Here is a 17,554-nt window from a genome sequence, read left to right on the forward strand (position 1 = left end):
GCATATTAAAAGCAGAGACATTACTTTGCCAACAAAGGTCCATCTAGTCAAAGCTATGGTTTTTCCAGTAGTCATGTATGGATGTGAGAGTTGGACTATAAAGAAAGCCGAGTGCCGAAGAATTGATGCTTTTGAACTGTAGTGTTGGAGAAGACTCTTGAGAGTCCCTTGGACTTCAAGGAGATCCAACCAGTCAATCCTAAAGGAGATAGTCCTGGGTGTTCATTGGAAGGACTGATGCTGAAGCTGTAGCTCCAAACCTTTGGCCACCTGATGCGAAGAGTTGACTCACTGGAAAAGAGCCTGATGTTGGGAAGATTGAAGGCAGGAGGAAAAGGGGATGACAGAGGATGAGATGGTTGGATTGCATCACCAACTTGATGGACATGAGTTTGAGCAAGCTCCGGGAGTTGGTATTGGACAGGGAAGCCTGGTGTGCTGCAGTTCATGGGGTCGCAAAGAGTCGGACACGACTGTGCGACTGAACTGATCGATTTTACCTCGAAAAAAGGCGTGCACACACACACACACACACACACACACACACAAAACCTCTTTATAATTTCCTATACTGTGCCAGGCACAATACTGTGAAAAGTTTATCATCAACAACTCTTTTGGATTAATGATGGCTAATTAATTACAAGTCATCTTGCTGCTGCTAAGTTGCTTCAGTCGTGTCTGACTCTGTGCGACCCCATAGACGGCAGCCCACCAGGCTGCCCCATCCTTGGGATTCTCCAGGCAAGAACACTGGAGTGGGTTGCCATTTCCTTCTCCAACAAGTCATCTTGCCATTCTTTAAATCTTCTTATAGGCCAAATTTACCAGTCTTTAAAAAAACTACAATTATAGAAAGTACTAAAGAATCTATTTTGGGAGCATTACTGCCTTTCTAAAGGATTTAACTTTTTGAGTTCCTTTTGTATTTTAGGTACAATGGCATGCACTTTACATTTACTGTGTCATTAATCCTAACAAAAGCCATAAAAAGATGGGTAGTAGTGCATTTATTCGATGAAGAAACAGAAATCCAAAAAAGGTGAACAACTGAGCCAAGATAGCACAGCTAATAAGTGGCAGTGCCCTCAAAGACCTATTAGATTTCCATGGACAATGTTTTTTCCACTATTTTTTCTAGTGATTAGGTTCTCCATGATTTCTTAAATATTTCATGTATCTTAAGAAAAACTGTATATTTCCCTAGTAAGGAAATATAGGCCAATGAACTCGTCAAGTTAGCAGCTTTTGGCTGCTACTACATTGGTATAACTCGATCACATGCTGATTAGTTTTCACATGTTAATCAAAAGTTCTTGCTGCTAGTTACATATCCTTAATAAACAAAACCAAGAAAAGTACATAATATATATTTTAAACAACAGATCCATAGGAGCAATAATGAAAAGAATACTTGGCAGAAAAAAAGGTTGGGAACTTCTCTCTTGGGTAGGTGTAGTACTCCAAATACTAGATGGAATATGGTTATATCAAAACATCGCTAGAGTGATGAGATTTTTCCTGTTTTTCAACATATTTGACATCAACATACCTCTTGACTCTCCTATTTAAAACAAAACAAAACAACAACAAAAAATTAAAATGCTTGCTATGCTTTGTAAAATTCCTAAAACACAAATTGTATCAAAATTACTCAATTTTTTAGTTTTTTTTTTAAGTTTTTATAAGTTGAAGAGAAAAATATTTAGCATCCTCATTTATGTGTCTACATGATTTAGCTTTGTATGGAGGTCATAAAATACTGTAACATCTTGATAAAATTATCCTTTATATCAATTCATTGCTAAATACTCAAAATTTAAATCCATCTGCTACTTCTGTATTCTTATAGCTTACTATCTATACTCATATATAGTGCTAAGATCATAAAATTTTCTAATTGGTAGGAAATACAGCTGTTTATAAACATATTCTATCACTTTTGTAATGAAACTAAGCCTAAAGTCATGTAACTCATCTTTTTACTAGCCACTGGATCTCATACCATAATACTCGGCAAATAAATGAATCACTTCAGTGTTATACTGAACTGGATTGCAACAAGGAAGGCCATCTAAAAGTAACATCAAGTGAACTTTTAAAATACATGGATATTACTAAAGTATTTGAACATGTGATTAAAATAGAGTAGTAAAAATTTATACATACTTCATTCTTCCTTGATTGAATTGAGTCATTTTCTTTACAAGATGGAGAGTCACTTAGTAGCCTAGAAGGAAAGGCAGGAAGTTCTTTTGCATGCCATTTTAACTCATTTTCTGATATCAAGTTATCCTCAGAATTAAATTCTCCTTCTTTTCACTTTCAACATATTTTAAGTTAAGTACTATTTCCCCCTCTTGACATTTATACCATTTTCAATAATTTAAAATGGTATTTCTTGCTTCTCACTCTTAAGCCAATGTTCTAGTCTTTAACATAGTTGAGACTGGAGTCACTAAACAGAACCATATTTTCCCTCCTCTTCACCTCATTTTGAGTTCCTATTTTATTCTTCTTTTCTAGAAATATTCTGAAAGAAGACATCTCTGCTCTTTTTCAAATACAACATCTCTGATCTCCTGGTCTTAATACATAAATCATCACTTCTACTTAACTGTCAGTTTCTCTCTTAACTGGGTCGTTCCTTGCTGTTTATGAACATGCCTGGATTTCTCCTGCACTGATGTCTTCACTTTTGTCAGTATTGCAGCAGTTTTCAGAACCTTATCTTTAACAGGATAAACAACTCATCTTGGTTTGCACTGATTTTCCTAATTTTAACATGACAGTCCCATAGCACATCCTTGGAAACCTCTCGGTCCTGGGCAAACCATAACAGTTGATCGCCCCAACCATTACAAACATGGAAGTATCAAAAACTTTTCAAATGTCTTTAACACTTCATTTAACTACTTAACAGTTTTCAGCAGCTTTTTACTTCCTGTCAAAGTAAAAAGTCCCTTAGCACAATACACAACAATCATCTGTTCCATTATGCTTCCCTCACACTCTAACTCCAGTCTATTTTCTAAGCTTATACCCAATACTCACTCCAGTTGAGCAATATTTATTGAATGATCTTATGCCAGGCTCTGCACTAGATGAAGGTATTACAGGCAAGAAAATAACAGTTCCAATAAATTATCCAAATGGTTATAATACAGTGATATATACCATGTTTGAAACCTACTGGACTATATTGCTCTGCTCCCAGTGTATGCTTAAATTTCAAAGTTGTGCTTCCACAATCACCTCCCCACCACATTCACCTAACCTCCCTACATCTCAGCTACTCAATACCCTTTTTTATCTTTAGACTTGGTTAAAATGCTATCTCTTTCTTGAGGTCTTACCTGACTTCCCCCTACACTAGCTCCAAAGAGATGTGACTTTTATTTTTCTTCTGAAATTAGAAGAATTATGATTCTCAGATCTTCTTGGTACCTTTCTTAAGGCTCATATCACATTCTACCCTTCATTATGACTATATAATTCTCCTATGTCCCTTAATAGTTGACAGACTCCCTCAAAAGCAGGTGTTTGGTCTTCAAACACACAACACTGCCTTACATTCATTTTTAAATGAATATTATATATAATATTCTTTGAAAAAAATCTCAATTTGAAACAAATTAACACTTTATCTTCTATAATTCAGAGTCCTGAAGTAAGACAACTCTTTACAGCTAGATGTTGAAAACAATAAAAATATAACAAATCACATACAAATTTTCTCTGTAGTAGGTAAATCCTATAAAAGGTAGCTGATTTCCCACAAAAGCCTTGGGAATTGGGAAGGTTTCTACATCTCCTTTATCATCTTCAATGTCATCAAAATTGCTGCTGTCTATGTCACTGCTGAGTTCAGGTACCACAGGAGCTGCAGCTATTAAAAGAAAAGAAACATTGTTTAATAATAATATATATGATTTAAAAAGACAGAAACCACCCCTGTTATGTTTTATATTAGTTATTATAGATTATTAATGTTATATTGATATTAGCACACTATATAAATATTAATACATTATATATTGATATTTGATTAGCAAACAATACTATATTGTCATGATTTACTATAGAAAATTTCAATGACAGATTTACTATTTTATCATTTCGAAGAACTGAAATTCTGTGTTTTATTCTGTGTTTTATCATTATATTAGATTGGTTTTAAACATAGATGAATTAATCTATGCAAGGCAGTATGATATTATTCTAGGTATTAAACTTCCAAACAGCAATAACTTGCATATACATTCTTTAGTTTTCAGAAATTTTCTACTACATCTTTAAGTAGAAATATTTCTTACTCTTAAAATGAATTAATGTAAATATACATGCAGTTTAAATGAACTACTATGCTTACCCTGGTATTCACCAGAGTACTCTCCATAAGTAACTAATTATTGATTTATTAATTCAAACATATGAATTAAAGAATTATATTTCCCCAATTCTGAAAATTATTGAGATCCATAAAACTTAGCTTGGCAAATTAAGAAACCTATAATGTTTATTATAAAAGCAATGGGAAATAAAGACATACTAGTTTGCTAAGATACTGATTTAAGATTTAGTTACACAGATTCAAAATGAATTGAAATACAACCTCTCAACTTAAAAATTACTATTAAGAGTATCAGACACGCTTTTTAAATCAGAAGAGGATTCAATTTATGAGATTTAAAATGTGATGAAATGGAAATATTTAAATTTATTGACTTACTCTCTCTTATGTTATCCCAATTCCACTGATCATTCTTAAAGAAAGGATGTTGTTTGATTTCTTCTACCCCGTTTCTTCCAAGGCGTACCTCCCTAAATAATGCAGTTAAACATTCTATTATAAAGAGTAAGATTATAAAAATACAAAAATACTCATCTCAATGAGGATCAGAAATGAGTTTAAAAAAATTGAAAAGCTTCAGCTTAAATACTCCTCAAAAATAAGCAATCTAATTTTACAGCATGTGATCTCTCTAAATAATGAATATCATGGAAAAGAAATTATGTTTCTACTTGCACTTTGCATCAAATGAAAGTACAGGAGGCTTTCAATTAAAAAAGTCACTGGCATGTGCCAAAATCATATGACCAATTTTAGGGCATAAAATGAATGGAGATCTAACTTCTGGCACAGAAGAATTTTTTTAAAACCTCTATAATAAAAATGTTATTAAAAAAAATCCTCCCCTCTTCTTAAAAAGAACTCACATATTGTGCTTAAAGCTATCCATATTCACTCTGGATAGATCTACATCTATATTAAATGTAAGTTAAATATAAATATGTATTGCATTTATATTAAAACTGTCAATCTGAATACAAGAAAAATGTTGCTAATAATTTCATTCTTTGACTTTGAGTCTTCAGTGAAGACTATGTGGAAATAATAAGCAATTATGCCCCTGGAGCTATGTTTAACATAAACAAGAAAACCTGTAAAGTTTATAGAAGGAAGTGCCCCTAGCCACACTAATGGCATTAAATTCTTCTCAAACTATCTTTTCTCCACCTACAATCATTCTTTAGATTGCAACCACCACTGACCATAAATCACTAAGGCTAGTCTTTCATGAACACATGCTATATATCCTGTTTTATATTTTACCTTTCAGCACAAATTATAATCATTCCTATCAACTCCACCTGGTCCTCAAAGCAAACATTATATAAAATTTATTTTGAGTTTATCACCATGAATTGTTCATTAATTATGTAATTAACAAAGCTTTATTTTACAAATGATTGATAAATAAATGAAAAAGATTAAAACAATGAGGAAAAATATAATTTTCTGCTTTGTATGGAAAAATAAACAATTCATAGTACTTAGTTTGACAAAAATGAGGGAAACAATTCTTAATAATGGAAATAAACCCCATGTGACATTTCTGGGGGTCAAATTTGCAACTCAAGTAGGTCAATTTTAGAATGTATAGCCCAGAAATCCATCTTTAAGAGTTTATCCCACAAAAAGTATTAAAAGAGAAATGTATGAGAATGGTCACTATAGTACTGCTTGTAACAGCAACTGGCAAACAAACAGTAAGGCGTGCTCAGGAAGATAGCATCACAGAGCAAGAAATGTCCTCAGTTATCACCTAAATCTGATCCCATCATATTTAGAATGAGTAAAATTATTTCCCCAGAAAGTAAAATAATTTCCCTAAAATCATAAAGCTAATGAGTTCAGTCTGGTCCAAAGTGAAAGCACCCACGTGTACGCACTGGCCCTTTGACAGGATGACTCATATCACAAACGTAAAGTTGGGAAACCAGAAAAGAATAGACAGGGCAAGGGAGACACTTCAAGGAGCTTTCCAGGCTTCTCTTTTTTAAGGCAGGTTTTCACAATAATGTTCATCTATTTTAAGAAATATAGAGAAAAAAAAAAAAAGAAATATAGAATTTTCAGGATGGGCTTGCTCATATTCAAATGCAAATTAAAAGGGGCTGGGAAGGAGGCACTGCAAAGTCAAACACAGTTTTTAAGATTATTAACTTTTGAGTATTTATCTGCACAAAATGTTCTTCTCTCAAAAGTTGTACAGTCAAGAGCAATATGGCTCAATCATTTTAAAGGATAAAATGTGAAAAATACAGAAGTTTTCTTTTCTCTCAGATGCATTATTTTACCAAGTTTTCTTTTTAGATATGAGAGTTAAGATCAGAGTTGGATTACCATCAGGATGCACATACAAAATGACAATAGTAACCGAATTCCAGGCTAAGTAGTAGAAAAAGGCTAAATCAGAATTCAATGCGAGTTGGATAAAAAGATTGATTTTATATGTGTATATATAAGAGCTCAGTAAGCTTTCACTTCTACAAAGCTAAAAGGATTCTCTACAAAGAAATCTCTATAAAGAAATTTAATGTATATTACCTATCTGTTAAGAAGGCACAGATGAGATTCTTCGCATGTTTAGAAATTTCTGCATCTTCAGGGAAACATAGTGAGTTTTTATGATCCATAATTTTGCTATATGTTCCTACAAGTGAATCTGCATAAAATGGAGTATCCCCTAAAGTACCAAGAAAGAAGACACAGAGTGTAACAGAGAATGCAAATTAAACATTTTTTACCTAATATTTAAATACGTTAAGTTTAGATTTATCACATGCATGTAAGAAGGAAATGTCTATGGGACAGGAATCTCAGTCAAAACAAACATGCACACACCAAGAATATATTTAAATTTTAACCATATCAATAAGCCAATAATTTTTAAGATCAAAATAAAATCAATACTAATTGTACAATGTGTTGGGTAATACATAATGAGAAAAAAATTAATGTACTGGATAACTTAAAAGATTACTAAGTGCAATCAGATCAGTTAGAGCCTTTTAATGCTTCAGCTAAAGCAAACCTTTTGTTATACAATACAGTAGTCACCAACCATAAGTGGCACTTTAAATTAATTAAAATGAAATAAAATAAAAAATTCATTTCCCTAGTCACATTAGCCGTATTTCAAAAGCCCAACATGGCAGGTCCCCACCATACTAAACAGTGTAGACATAAGCCACTTTCATCACAACAGCCTGGACAATGCAGCTCTAAGAGTCAGATCAGCCTCATTATTTTACATACAAGGAAGCCAGGCCCGGAGAGATGACATGTGATTTGCCTACGAGGACACACAGCTAGAGCTGAAAATGGCAGAATCAGTCTCCAAATACAGTGTTCCTGCCAATTGATGACTGTGATAAAGAGGCACTGAAACAAGTGTAAAGACTTTCAAAAAAGTTCACAGCATCATTTTGGCCAGTACTTAAAGTCTAAGAGTTAAAGGCCCTGCCAGTGTGCTTCAAATCACCTTAGTACAAACCAGACTTCCCCAAATCAGTCAAAAAGAAGTCCTCAGATAGTTTTTGTTTTCCAAGGGTAGTAGAGGAGAGTTCTGAATTCAAGATTTTTCTAGTGTGATTTTTAACTGCAGTAGACTCTTTGAAGTGAAGTCTAGTGCCAACCAACCTGATGAGTGAGCACACAGTATGCTCACAACACTGCAAATCAGTGCCATTCAAACTCATTCAGCTCTCAGAGCTGAAAACGGTAGCAGGTGTATAAATGGTCTCTTCAAATAACCCAGGTGACTTCCTCCAAAGTATATTATTTTTTAAAACTCTGGGAGAGTCTAGGCAAATGATGGAATATATTCCACTTTCAAAATACTACAAGACACACCTAATAAACCATCAGACAGGGCCTAGACATGGGGAGAACAGACAGACACCTAAGAGAATACAGTGTGTACAAAGAGACCCAGAACAATTTGCAATGACAAAGGCCCAGAACAAAGCAAGTCACAGTAGGACATGAGACTTAGCACACAGTAAGGTCAACACTACACATACACATATGGTCATTAAGAGAAGGCATTTTAACTACAAAAAGTTCTAGGACCAAGGGTTACCTAATTTTGTACTGAGATTTTTTTTTTTAAGCAATAGCCACATTCAATCATTATACAGATTTTACAGATTTCCACTACCAATTTCTTTCAGAGTCACAGAAAAGAAATTCTCCAAGTTCTAACATTAATTCACTCTAAATTCTTATGATGTTATTTGCCTTAACACATTTGCCTCATAAAGTAGATTTTGCTACATCTCCCCTGGGCTGCCCTCATAGCTCAGTTGGTAAAGAATCCGCCTGCAATGCAGGAGACACTGGTTTGATTCCTGGGTCGCCAAGATCTGCTGGAGAAGGGACAGGCTACCCACTCCAGTATTCTTGGGTTTCCCTTGTGGTTCAGCTGGTAAAGAATCCGCCTGCAATGTGGGAGACCTGGGTTTGATCCCTGAGTTGGGAAGATCCCCAGGGGAAGGGAAAGGGTACCCATTCCAGTATTCTGGCTTGGAGAATTCCATGGACTGTATAGTCTATGGAGTCTCAAAGAGTTGAATACGGCTGAGCCACTTTCACTTTCACCCCTTACCCTAAAGCCACTGGTTTCCTTGGCCAGAAGACATTTTTGTGACTCTAGTACTCAGGAAGAAGAAATCTTAAAAATGAAATCTATGGTGTAAAGAAAAGTTTTGAAATACGTGAGCATTTCAAATTTTGATGTGGCCAAAGTAAAAGAAATTATTTAACTTGTCTCTGAGTTTTCTGAGATTGAAACACTATTATAGAATATATTTATCTTGATAGTCAAATGGTCAATAACCATATTTGACTGGAATTACAAACCAAATATATATACAAGTAGCAAATACAAGAAACATAGTTTACAAAAACTAATTATATAATTACATAAACTGAATTATTTTCAGTTCCTTATTTACAACAAAATACTACTGATTAAGAAAATCTTAGAATGAAGGCCCACTGCAGCTGTAAATTTGCTTGTTCTAGTATTTTCTTAATCAAAAAGGTCTATGGAAAGAATATTTCCTAGCAGTAAACTTTCAATTCCTTTCATATTCTACTCAATTATTGTACCAGCATGAGGTTTCGTTTTAATTTTCTAATCAACAATCTGTCACATTAGATGCTATCAATTCAAAGGTTTAAAGAAATTCTACTTTCTCCTTAGAACACAAGCAATTAAATTTTTTTATAGTCTCACATTCTTGACTTAGAACTAAAGTGTTGTGAGATAGGTTTTAAAAAACAATCCCAGTTTACTTACCCACCAGCATTTCAAAAAGGAAAACACCCACGGACCACCAATCACATTCTCGCCCATAGTAACCATCACCCCCTTGTGATTTCAGGACCTCAGGTGATATATAATCGGGTGTTCCAACTGCTGTATCACAATGCACCATGCCTGTCTAGGTAAAGTGCAGAGAAAGGAAAAAAGATGTATATAAAATGTGAGTAAACACACACACATATAAGCAAAACTAATCCATTTATTATTATTAATACAGTGACTACCCACTGCTACCAACAGACCTTCACTGCTGACATGGTTTTGGGAGGACAGAGGATAGACGCATTATGAAATACATAAAAATGTCTGGATTATGGGAGATGAGTGATAATTTTCCAGCTCTAAAATATTAGAGGCTTCATCAATGAAAGAAGGAAAAGGTGGTTAACTTCATGGGAATTCCATGCAAATCAACATCTTCTCTTTCTTACATTATTAAGGAGTTAACAAGAGAAGTACAAAATGTGGTCTTAATGCACCTGACCTGGGGAAAAGAAAAGAATTATGAAAGGAAGCTTTAATATTTCCAAAGAAACTGCAGTGATTAAAACTGCAAAGGCCCCAGCTTTGGAGGCTGGATAAAGAAATGGTTCCTATTATACCAAGAAAAAAATGGAAGAAATAGACCAACTGTTTAAATCAAAAGATCTTAATTGTTTGAAAGCTATACCTCCAAGCTGCATGTTTAGAAATGTGGAGCTGTGGCATCAAGGTATTTGGCAAAATTATAAAAACACTCTTTTCTATGTTTAGTTTCCGTGGGTAATAAGATAATCCCTATCTGATGTCTTTCTGACAAGAACCACTGTAGATAACACCTATGTGTGTGTTTATTTTATAGCATGTATGTGTGTGTGTGTTTGTCTGTCTGTCTGTATATGCTGCAAGATTAAATCACAACAGTATATAGTAGCGTGGTGCTGTTTACTTCCAGCTATGTATAAACATGTAAAAACTTCACAGATTAAGTTAAATGCCCTTCATTTTCTCTATCTACCTAATTAAAAAAGTGTCTCACCTACATTCCTATATAAATATAAACTATATAAACTAGCAAACTACTAAGTACTATGACCACCTTGGAAAAAAGAAGTTCAGTGTATTTTATAAACATGACTTACATAAATGTTTTTATTTAAATGCAATAAAACATTATATATGGGAAATTAACTTCAAAAGCAATCTTTTCATTCCTCAAAAATCAGCAAAAATAACTCAATGACTTTATTTTCCCAAGTATACAGCAAACAGAGGTCATTTGAGTTGAATATAAATAAAATAAAAAATTTGGAAATAATTGAGCAAATTATGATGGCAATACTCTGCATGGGTTACTATTTAGGATAAAAAATGAAGACGACAGTGCCTGACTACAAAAAGCAGGACACAAAATTAATTTTTACCATTAACTACCTTATATTTGACTTCTACTGAAGGAAAAATTCATAAAGACTTACTAAATAAAATCTCTTCATTTCACATGTATCCATGTTAGTTAGACTTCCAAAAAATGAATCTCGACACTTCAATAGCTAAAAACTGGTCAGACACAAAAGTGCCACTAAAAGAAAAATTGTTTAGCATTCAAAGGTTCAGAGGAAGAAGAGAAAAGGATAAGAAAAGAACTGGCGACAAGTTAGGCTTCAAAGGAATGAGAGTTGGCATGGCAGCTTAGAAAAAAACAAGCAAAAACAAAGGGACAAGAATGACTTTATATAAAGTTCAAGAAATGCAGTAAAGTCCAAATTAGCTAAATGTAAAACTTCACATGATGAAGCTGGAAAAGGAAAGATGGAGATCAGTTTGAATAACTGCTTATTTGTAGAAAAGAAACACTCTGGTAGGACTAAATAATTTTTACACAGTGAACTATGTTACTGGTACCCTGTTTTCAAAAATTTAATATTTTAACCACCATCTTTGGCAAGCATATTGATGGTTAAAAAAGTTTTTCTTTAATAAACATTTGGGAAAGATGGTGGCACTAGTGGTAAAGAACCCACCTGTCAACACAAAGGCAAGTTAGATCCCTGGATCGGGAAGATATTGGAGTAGGAAATGACTACCCACTCCGGTATTCTTGCCTGGGAAATCCCATGGACAGAGGAGCCTGATGGGCTACAGTCCACGGTGTTGCAAAGAGCTGGACATGTGTGAAGCGACTAAGCACACATGCACTTAAAAACTATCTCGTGGGGAAGTTCTCAAATCACATAAACTTTACATTTACGACAAATCTGATTCTCTTCTAAAGAAATACAGGAAGAACAAACCACAAACTAAGAGACTGGTTTACCTACAGGGGGTGAGTGGGAAAAGGGTAGAAAGAAACAAGTACAGTACAGGAATGGGGTGGTGGGATAAGGAGGGGGTGATCCTTCTCTAAGGATGTAATTTGTTACAGTTCTGACTCTTAAACCAGAGGAATGCTTCACATACCCAAAAAATAATTAAAATCAACCGGATGTGGGACAATTCTAAATGGAACACAAACAGTAAGAAATGGACCTGTTTCATAAATTAATAACATAACCACACCAAAGAAGGTAGAGAGGAAAAGAACTGACCTAGGTTACCTTGGAAAACAGTTGTAGTGTATATAATGAGAGCCAGGTTTAATGAGAGCCAGGTTTCTCACTATCCAAAAAAAGTAAATACAAAAAAGAAAGGAGGAAGACTAGAATGAATCCTGTGCTGTTAAGACTAGAATCAGAAGTGTAAAACTAGAATCAGAAGTATCATATGAACTCATAATTTTTAATATACTTCATATACAGACTAGTAAGTACAGAATTAAATATGAACATGTATGTGCATATGAGTTAGTATAGGATATACAATATACACATGTCCACTAACAGGGTCTAGAAGTAATGACACTCCAAAAGCAATGAATACTTCTAACACCCAAATACTGATTTTTAAATACCGTTCTTGAATAAAAGGAATTAGAGCTTCTTCAAGAAGTATTTGTTTTCAGGGCTGGGACACAGAAAATACAAAATAGTGTTCAATAACTTATAGTACAAAGAAAGAAAAAGAAAAGAAAATGCTCCCCAGAGGATACATGTTAAAAAGCTAGAGGAGCCAACTTAAAAAAGACTTCACAAGATAAGCAAACTTTGAACTGAGTTTCAAAGTGTGAGTAGGAACTTGCCAAGTACAGTGTATTACAGTACAGTACAGTTTAATAGCATGTATTAGATTGGTGTAAATGTAACTGCAGTTTTGGATCATGAATTTTAAAGCATCATAACTAGGCTCAAACATATCTTTATTAATCAAAATAGAAAGCATTATAATCAATACATTTTTGCCAGTGAGAATTAAGTTTGTTTATTCCTGCAGCGTAAAAATGCATGCCTTGTGAATCAGTGATCTCTTGGAAAGCATTTCCTGCCTCCTGCTGGTTGTGGAAGCATTTTCCCTACGAAAAGTTTCGAGATGCTTGAAGAAGTGGTAGTCAGTTGTCAGAGGTCAGGTGAATACGGTGGATGAGGCAAAACTTCGCAGTCCAATTTGTCAACTTTTGAAGCATGTTGTGTGACGTGCAGTTGGGCACTGTTGTGGAGAAGAACTGGGCCCTTTCTGTTGACCAATGCCGGCTGCGGGTATTGCAGTTTTCAGTGTATCTCATTGGTCTGCTGAGCATACTTCTCAGATGCAATGGTTTCACCAGGATTCAGAAAGCTCTAGTGGATCAGACAGGCAGAAGACCACCAAACAGTGAGCACAACCTTTTTTTTGGTGCAAGTTTGGCCTTGGGAAGTGCACTGGAGCTTCTTCTCAGTCCAACGACTGATGTGGTCATTGCTGATTGTCGTACAAAATCCATTTTTCATTGCACATCATAATCCGATTGAGAAATGGTTCGTTGCAGTTGTGTAGAATAAGAGATGACACTTCAAAATGACAATTTTTTCTGATTTGTGGTCAGCTTACAAGGCACACATTTATCGAGCTTTTCACCTTTCCAATTTGCTTCAAGTGCCAAACGATGGGAGAATAGTTGACATTAAGTTCTTAGGCAACTTCTTGTGTAGTAGTTGTTAAACTGGATCAGCTTCAATGATGGCTCTCAATTGGTCACTGTCAACTTCCAATGGCTGGCCACTGTGCTCCTCATCTTCAAGGCACTTGTCTCCTTTGCAAAATATCCATCACTGCACTGTATGTCTGTTAGCAGCTCCTGGCCCAAATGTGTTGTTGATGTTACGAGTTGTCTCCACTGCTTTACAACCCATTTTAAACTCAAATAAGAAAATCACTTGAATTTGCTTTTAGTCTAACTTCATTTCCATAGTTTAAAATAAATATAAAATACACAGCTAGTAATAAGTCATTAGCAAAAATACATAAAGCAAGAAATGAGCATTAAAATGATGTATAACACAACCACATTTATTTATGTATTCCAGTATCAACTGGCAAAGTTCAACAAAACAAAATGGCAATTGCTTTTGCACCAACCTTATAAAAAAGCCAGGAATCATGAAATACCATGGGTATAAAAGAAACTATTTAAGACCTCTGAAACACAAGGTACAAGAGAACAAATGATAGAGAATGAAGGTGAAACACTAGGTAGGGATTATATCACCTTAAGAGGAGGCTTCAGGTAACTAGGTAAGGAGTTCCAACTTTATTTAGTAAGTGATAGAAATCTACTAAAGGGTTTCAAGTTTGAGAGAAACATAAACAGTATGCATTTTCAAAAGCTTCTTCAGAAATACTTTGTCTTATATGTATCAGGTAATGTGTGTTTGCTGAATACATCTAGTGTTTCATAATTGACAAAAAAATGTCATAAATCGAAAGATTTACTGAACACAAAAAATGGTCAGAGGATTTAGCATAGTTGATAAAGCAGAAGATGTTTTTCTGGAATTCCCTTGCTTTCTCTATGATCTAATCAATGTTGGCAATTTGATCTCTGGTTCGTCTGCCTTTTCTAAACCCAGCCTATGTATCTAGAGGGCTTCCCTGGTGGCTCAGATGGTAAAGAATCTGCCTGCAATGCAGGAGACTTTGGTTCAATCCATGGGTTGGGAAGATCCGCTGGAGAAGAGAATGGCAACCCACTTCAGTATTCTTGCCTGGAGAATTCCCTGGACAGAGGAGCCTGGTGGGCTACACTCCATGGGGTCACAAAGAATCAGACACAACTGAGCAACTTTCACATCTGGAAGCTCTCGGTTCACACACTGCTAAAGGCTAGCTTGCAGGATTTTGAGCATAACCTTGGTAGTATTTGAAATGAGTGCAATTTTCTGGCAGTTTGAACATTCTTTGGCATTGTCCTTCTTTGGGATTGGAATGAAAACTGACCTTTTTCAGTCCTGCAGCTACTCCTGAGTCTTTCAAATTTGCTGACATACTGAGTGCAGCACTTTAACAGCAACATCTTTTAGGATTTTAAATACCTCAGCTGGAATTCCATCACCTCCACTAGCTTTGTTTGTAGTGGCACTTCCTAAGGCCTGCCTGACTTCACACTCCAGGATGCCTGGCTCTAGGTGAGTGACCACACCATCGTGGTTATCCTAGTCATTAAGATCTTTTTGGTATAGTTCTTCTGTGTATTTTTGTTACCTCTTACTCTACTAACAGTCTATAAGAGCTTATAGTAAAGACATTACAATGGCTATGTATTAGGGAAAGAGAATAAAACAAAAAGAACTGAAAGGGGGGAAACATAATAAACATAATTTAAAAAAAACCAAATGAGGTCTTTGTGGATAACTAATACAATAAGTTGTGAGCCAAGGAACATAAGTAACTACATGTACCTGAATTTAAAATAGTAAACAAAATTATATATACCATCTTTTATTTTGCCCTATAGAGAGACAATTTAAGATATTTAAACAGGTGAATTTAGTATTTACTTACATGCTTGTACAATAATTTCATAAACACCATATTCTGACCTGTTCCATACCTGCATATTCAACATCTTTCTTTCCTTAACCACCTTTACCCATCCTAAAAACACATGGTGTGATTTCTCGGCACCCTCCCAAAGGTTCTTGGTTTAATGAAAATCAGAGCACGCTCGTGGAAGTGCAACACATAAGTATCATTTGTTATGTATAACAGACATTAAAAAGTTTAGCATTCTATTAGAAAATTATTTCATTTTCATTAATTTTCACTGGTAATCACTTTATTCTACATTATGATAAACACCACAAGAGGGAGCTTTGGTCAACCTACTAAATACTGATTAACGTATGCAGAACACAAACACAGTAATACTCTATGAAGAAGACCAGAGAACCTAAGAGATGTTACATTTTAGCTGGGTAGACAGGGCATACAAACCTAGATGGAAAAAAGTGGCCTGTGAAGTACAGCATGAATTCTAAGTGAGTAATATTATGGACATTATGACAGAGAGTGATCAGTCAGGTTAGCATTCTCAAAGAAAATTCTCCACATGAGGTAAAAAAATCAGAGCTGAACTTGAAGAATATGGATCACTGATGACAATCAATAAAAGTGAATATCAAATAGGTGGCATAAATAAATTGAGAAGTAAAGAGAAAAGAAAAATCAGCTTAATTCAAAATAAAAGTCTTGACAAGATAATTAATAAGAATACATAGAAAGAAAACATGATCTCTCCCAATCAGGCATTGCTGCCAGGAATTACAGCACACTTACAGAGAGATCATTATAAACATGAACTAGTTCTGACTGGTAGAAAATGTTTGTCAAAATGCTATGAGGAAGATGATTACTTATCTGAGTTCTTATTTCTCTTGAATTCACCAAATCTACAAAGTATTCTACAACTAGATGAATGATTTAGTAAAGAAAATGTTTTGATTTAGATATTTTATTACCTTGTTTGAGTCATTAGTAAAACTAAATTTCTATATTTTTTTAATTATGAAGTCTAGATATGTTGTTTTCTTTTTGTCTCTTAAAGAACAAGCATTAAAAAAAAAAAAACAAAACTCGCTTGTTACTTACTTCATCCATCTTCATACATGTGCCAAAATCTGCTAATTTTAGATGCCCATGTTTATCCAAGAGCATGTTGTCAGGCTTCACATCTCTGTGAATTAAACCCATGGAGTGTATGGCATCCAAAGCAAGAACAACTTCAGCAGTATAAAATTTGGCCCATTTTTCAGGTACATCATAGTTACTCATAAGGTTTACAAGGTCTCCACCAGGCATGTACTCCATTACCATGTACAGATACTTATCATCTTGAAAGGCACAAAAGAGCTGGAAAACAAAACAAGAAGGAAAAAAAGTTTAAAAAAAGAAGAGGGACTTCCCTGGTGGCCCAGTGGCTCAGACTCTGCACTCCCAATGAAGAGAGCCTGGGTTCGATCTCTGGTCAGGGAACTAGATCCCACATGCCACAACTAAGACCCAGTGCAGCCAAATAAATAAATAAAAATATTTTTTAAAAAAAAACAAAAAAAACCCTAGAACTGTTAACAGAAAAAAAAATCCCCAACTCAATACTGCTATTGAAAAAGACAAATTACGGTAAAACCAACACAGAGTTAAACTTTATGAAATCTTTGACTTTAGATTTGGATATCTTTAATGGAGAATGAGTTATCAGATAAAACTATTACATGGATATCTTCTTCATGCTTAACTAACAAAATATGCATAAATGTATCATTTTCCCTCTTGGAGAATACAGGAATCTATTTAAATAGACATATTTTAAAAGAGAAACAGAATAAGAAAGAGGAATATAAAAGGTGATGACTAAAGAATCCATAATAAAATGGCCCAACTTTCTGCAAATAAATTCCTGCACATAACTCACAAAGCAGAGAGCTGAGTAGGCAGTTTAGAAACACCTAAGATACCAGATTCAATAGATACCAGAAGAGGGAGTA

General features: G+C 34.7%; 1 protein-coding gene across 11 annotated transcripts in view; it reads right to left on the bottom strand.

Moving 5' to 3' along the window:
* The window catches only part of ROCK2 (Rho associated coiled-coil containing protein kinase 2), a 132,196-nt gene that overhangs the window by 43,954 nt on the left and 70,688 nt on the right, over positions 1–17,554 (bottom strand). For all 11 annotated transcript variants that reach the window (XR_015136417.1, XR_015136416.1, XM_086325614.1 and 8 more), the window contains 6 exons: positions 16,659–16,919; positions 9,654–9,798; positions 6,896–7,034; positions 4,733–4,824; positions 3,730–3,889; positions 2,170–2,230 (listed from right to left, as the gene is read on the bottom strand). Coding sequence is in view for 9 of the 11 variants with exons in the window: in XM_086325614.1 (XP_086181740.1) it covers positions 2,170–2,230; positions 3,730–3,889; positions 4,733–4,824; positions 6,896–7,034; positions 9,654–9,798; positions 16,659–16,919 (858 nt within the window). In the remaining 2 variants the exon portion in view is untranslated. The remainder of the gene's footprint in view (positions 1–2,169; positions 2,231–3,729; positions 3,890–4,732; positions 4,825–6,895; positions 7,035–9,653; positions 9,799–16,658; positions 16,920–17,554) is intronic.

This window comes from Bos grunniens, chromosome 11, assembly GCF_055505025.1.
Source record: "Bos grunniens cultivar Pamir isolate PY7600 chromosome 11, Bosgru_T2T1.0, whole genome shotgun sequence".
Taxonomy (NCBI): Eukaryota; Metazoa; Chordata; class Mammalia; order Artiodactyla; family Bovidae; genus Bos; species Bos grunniens.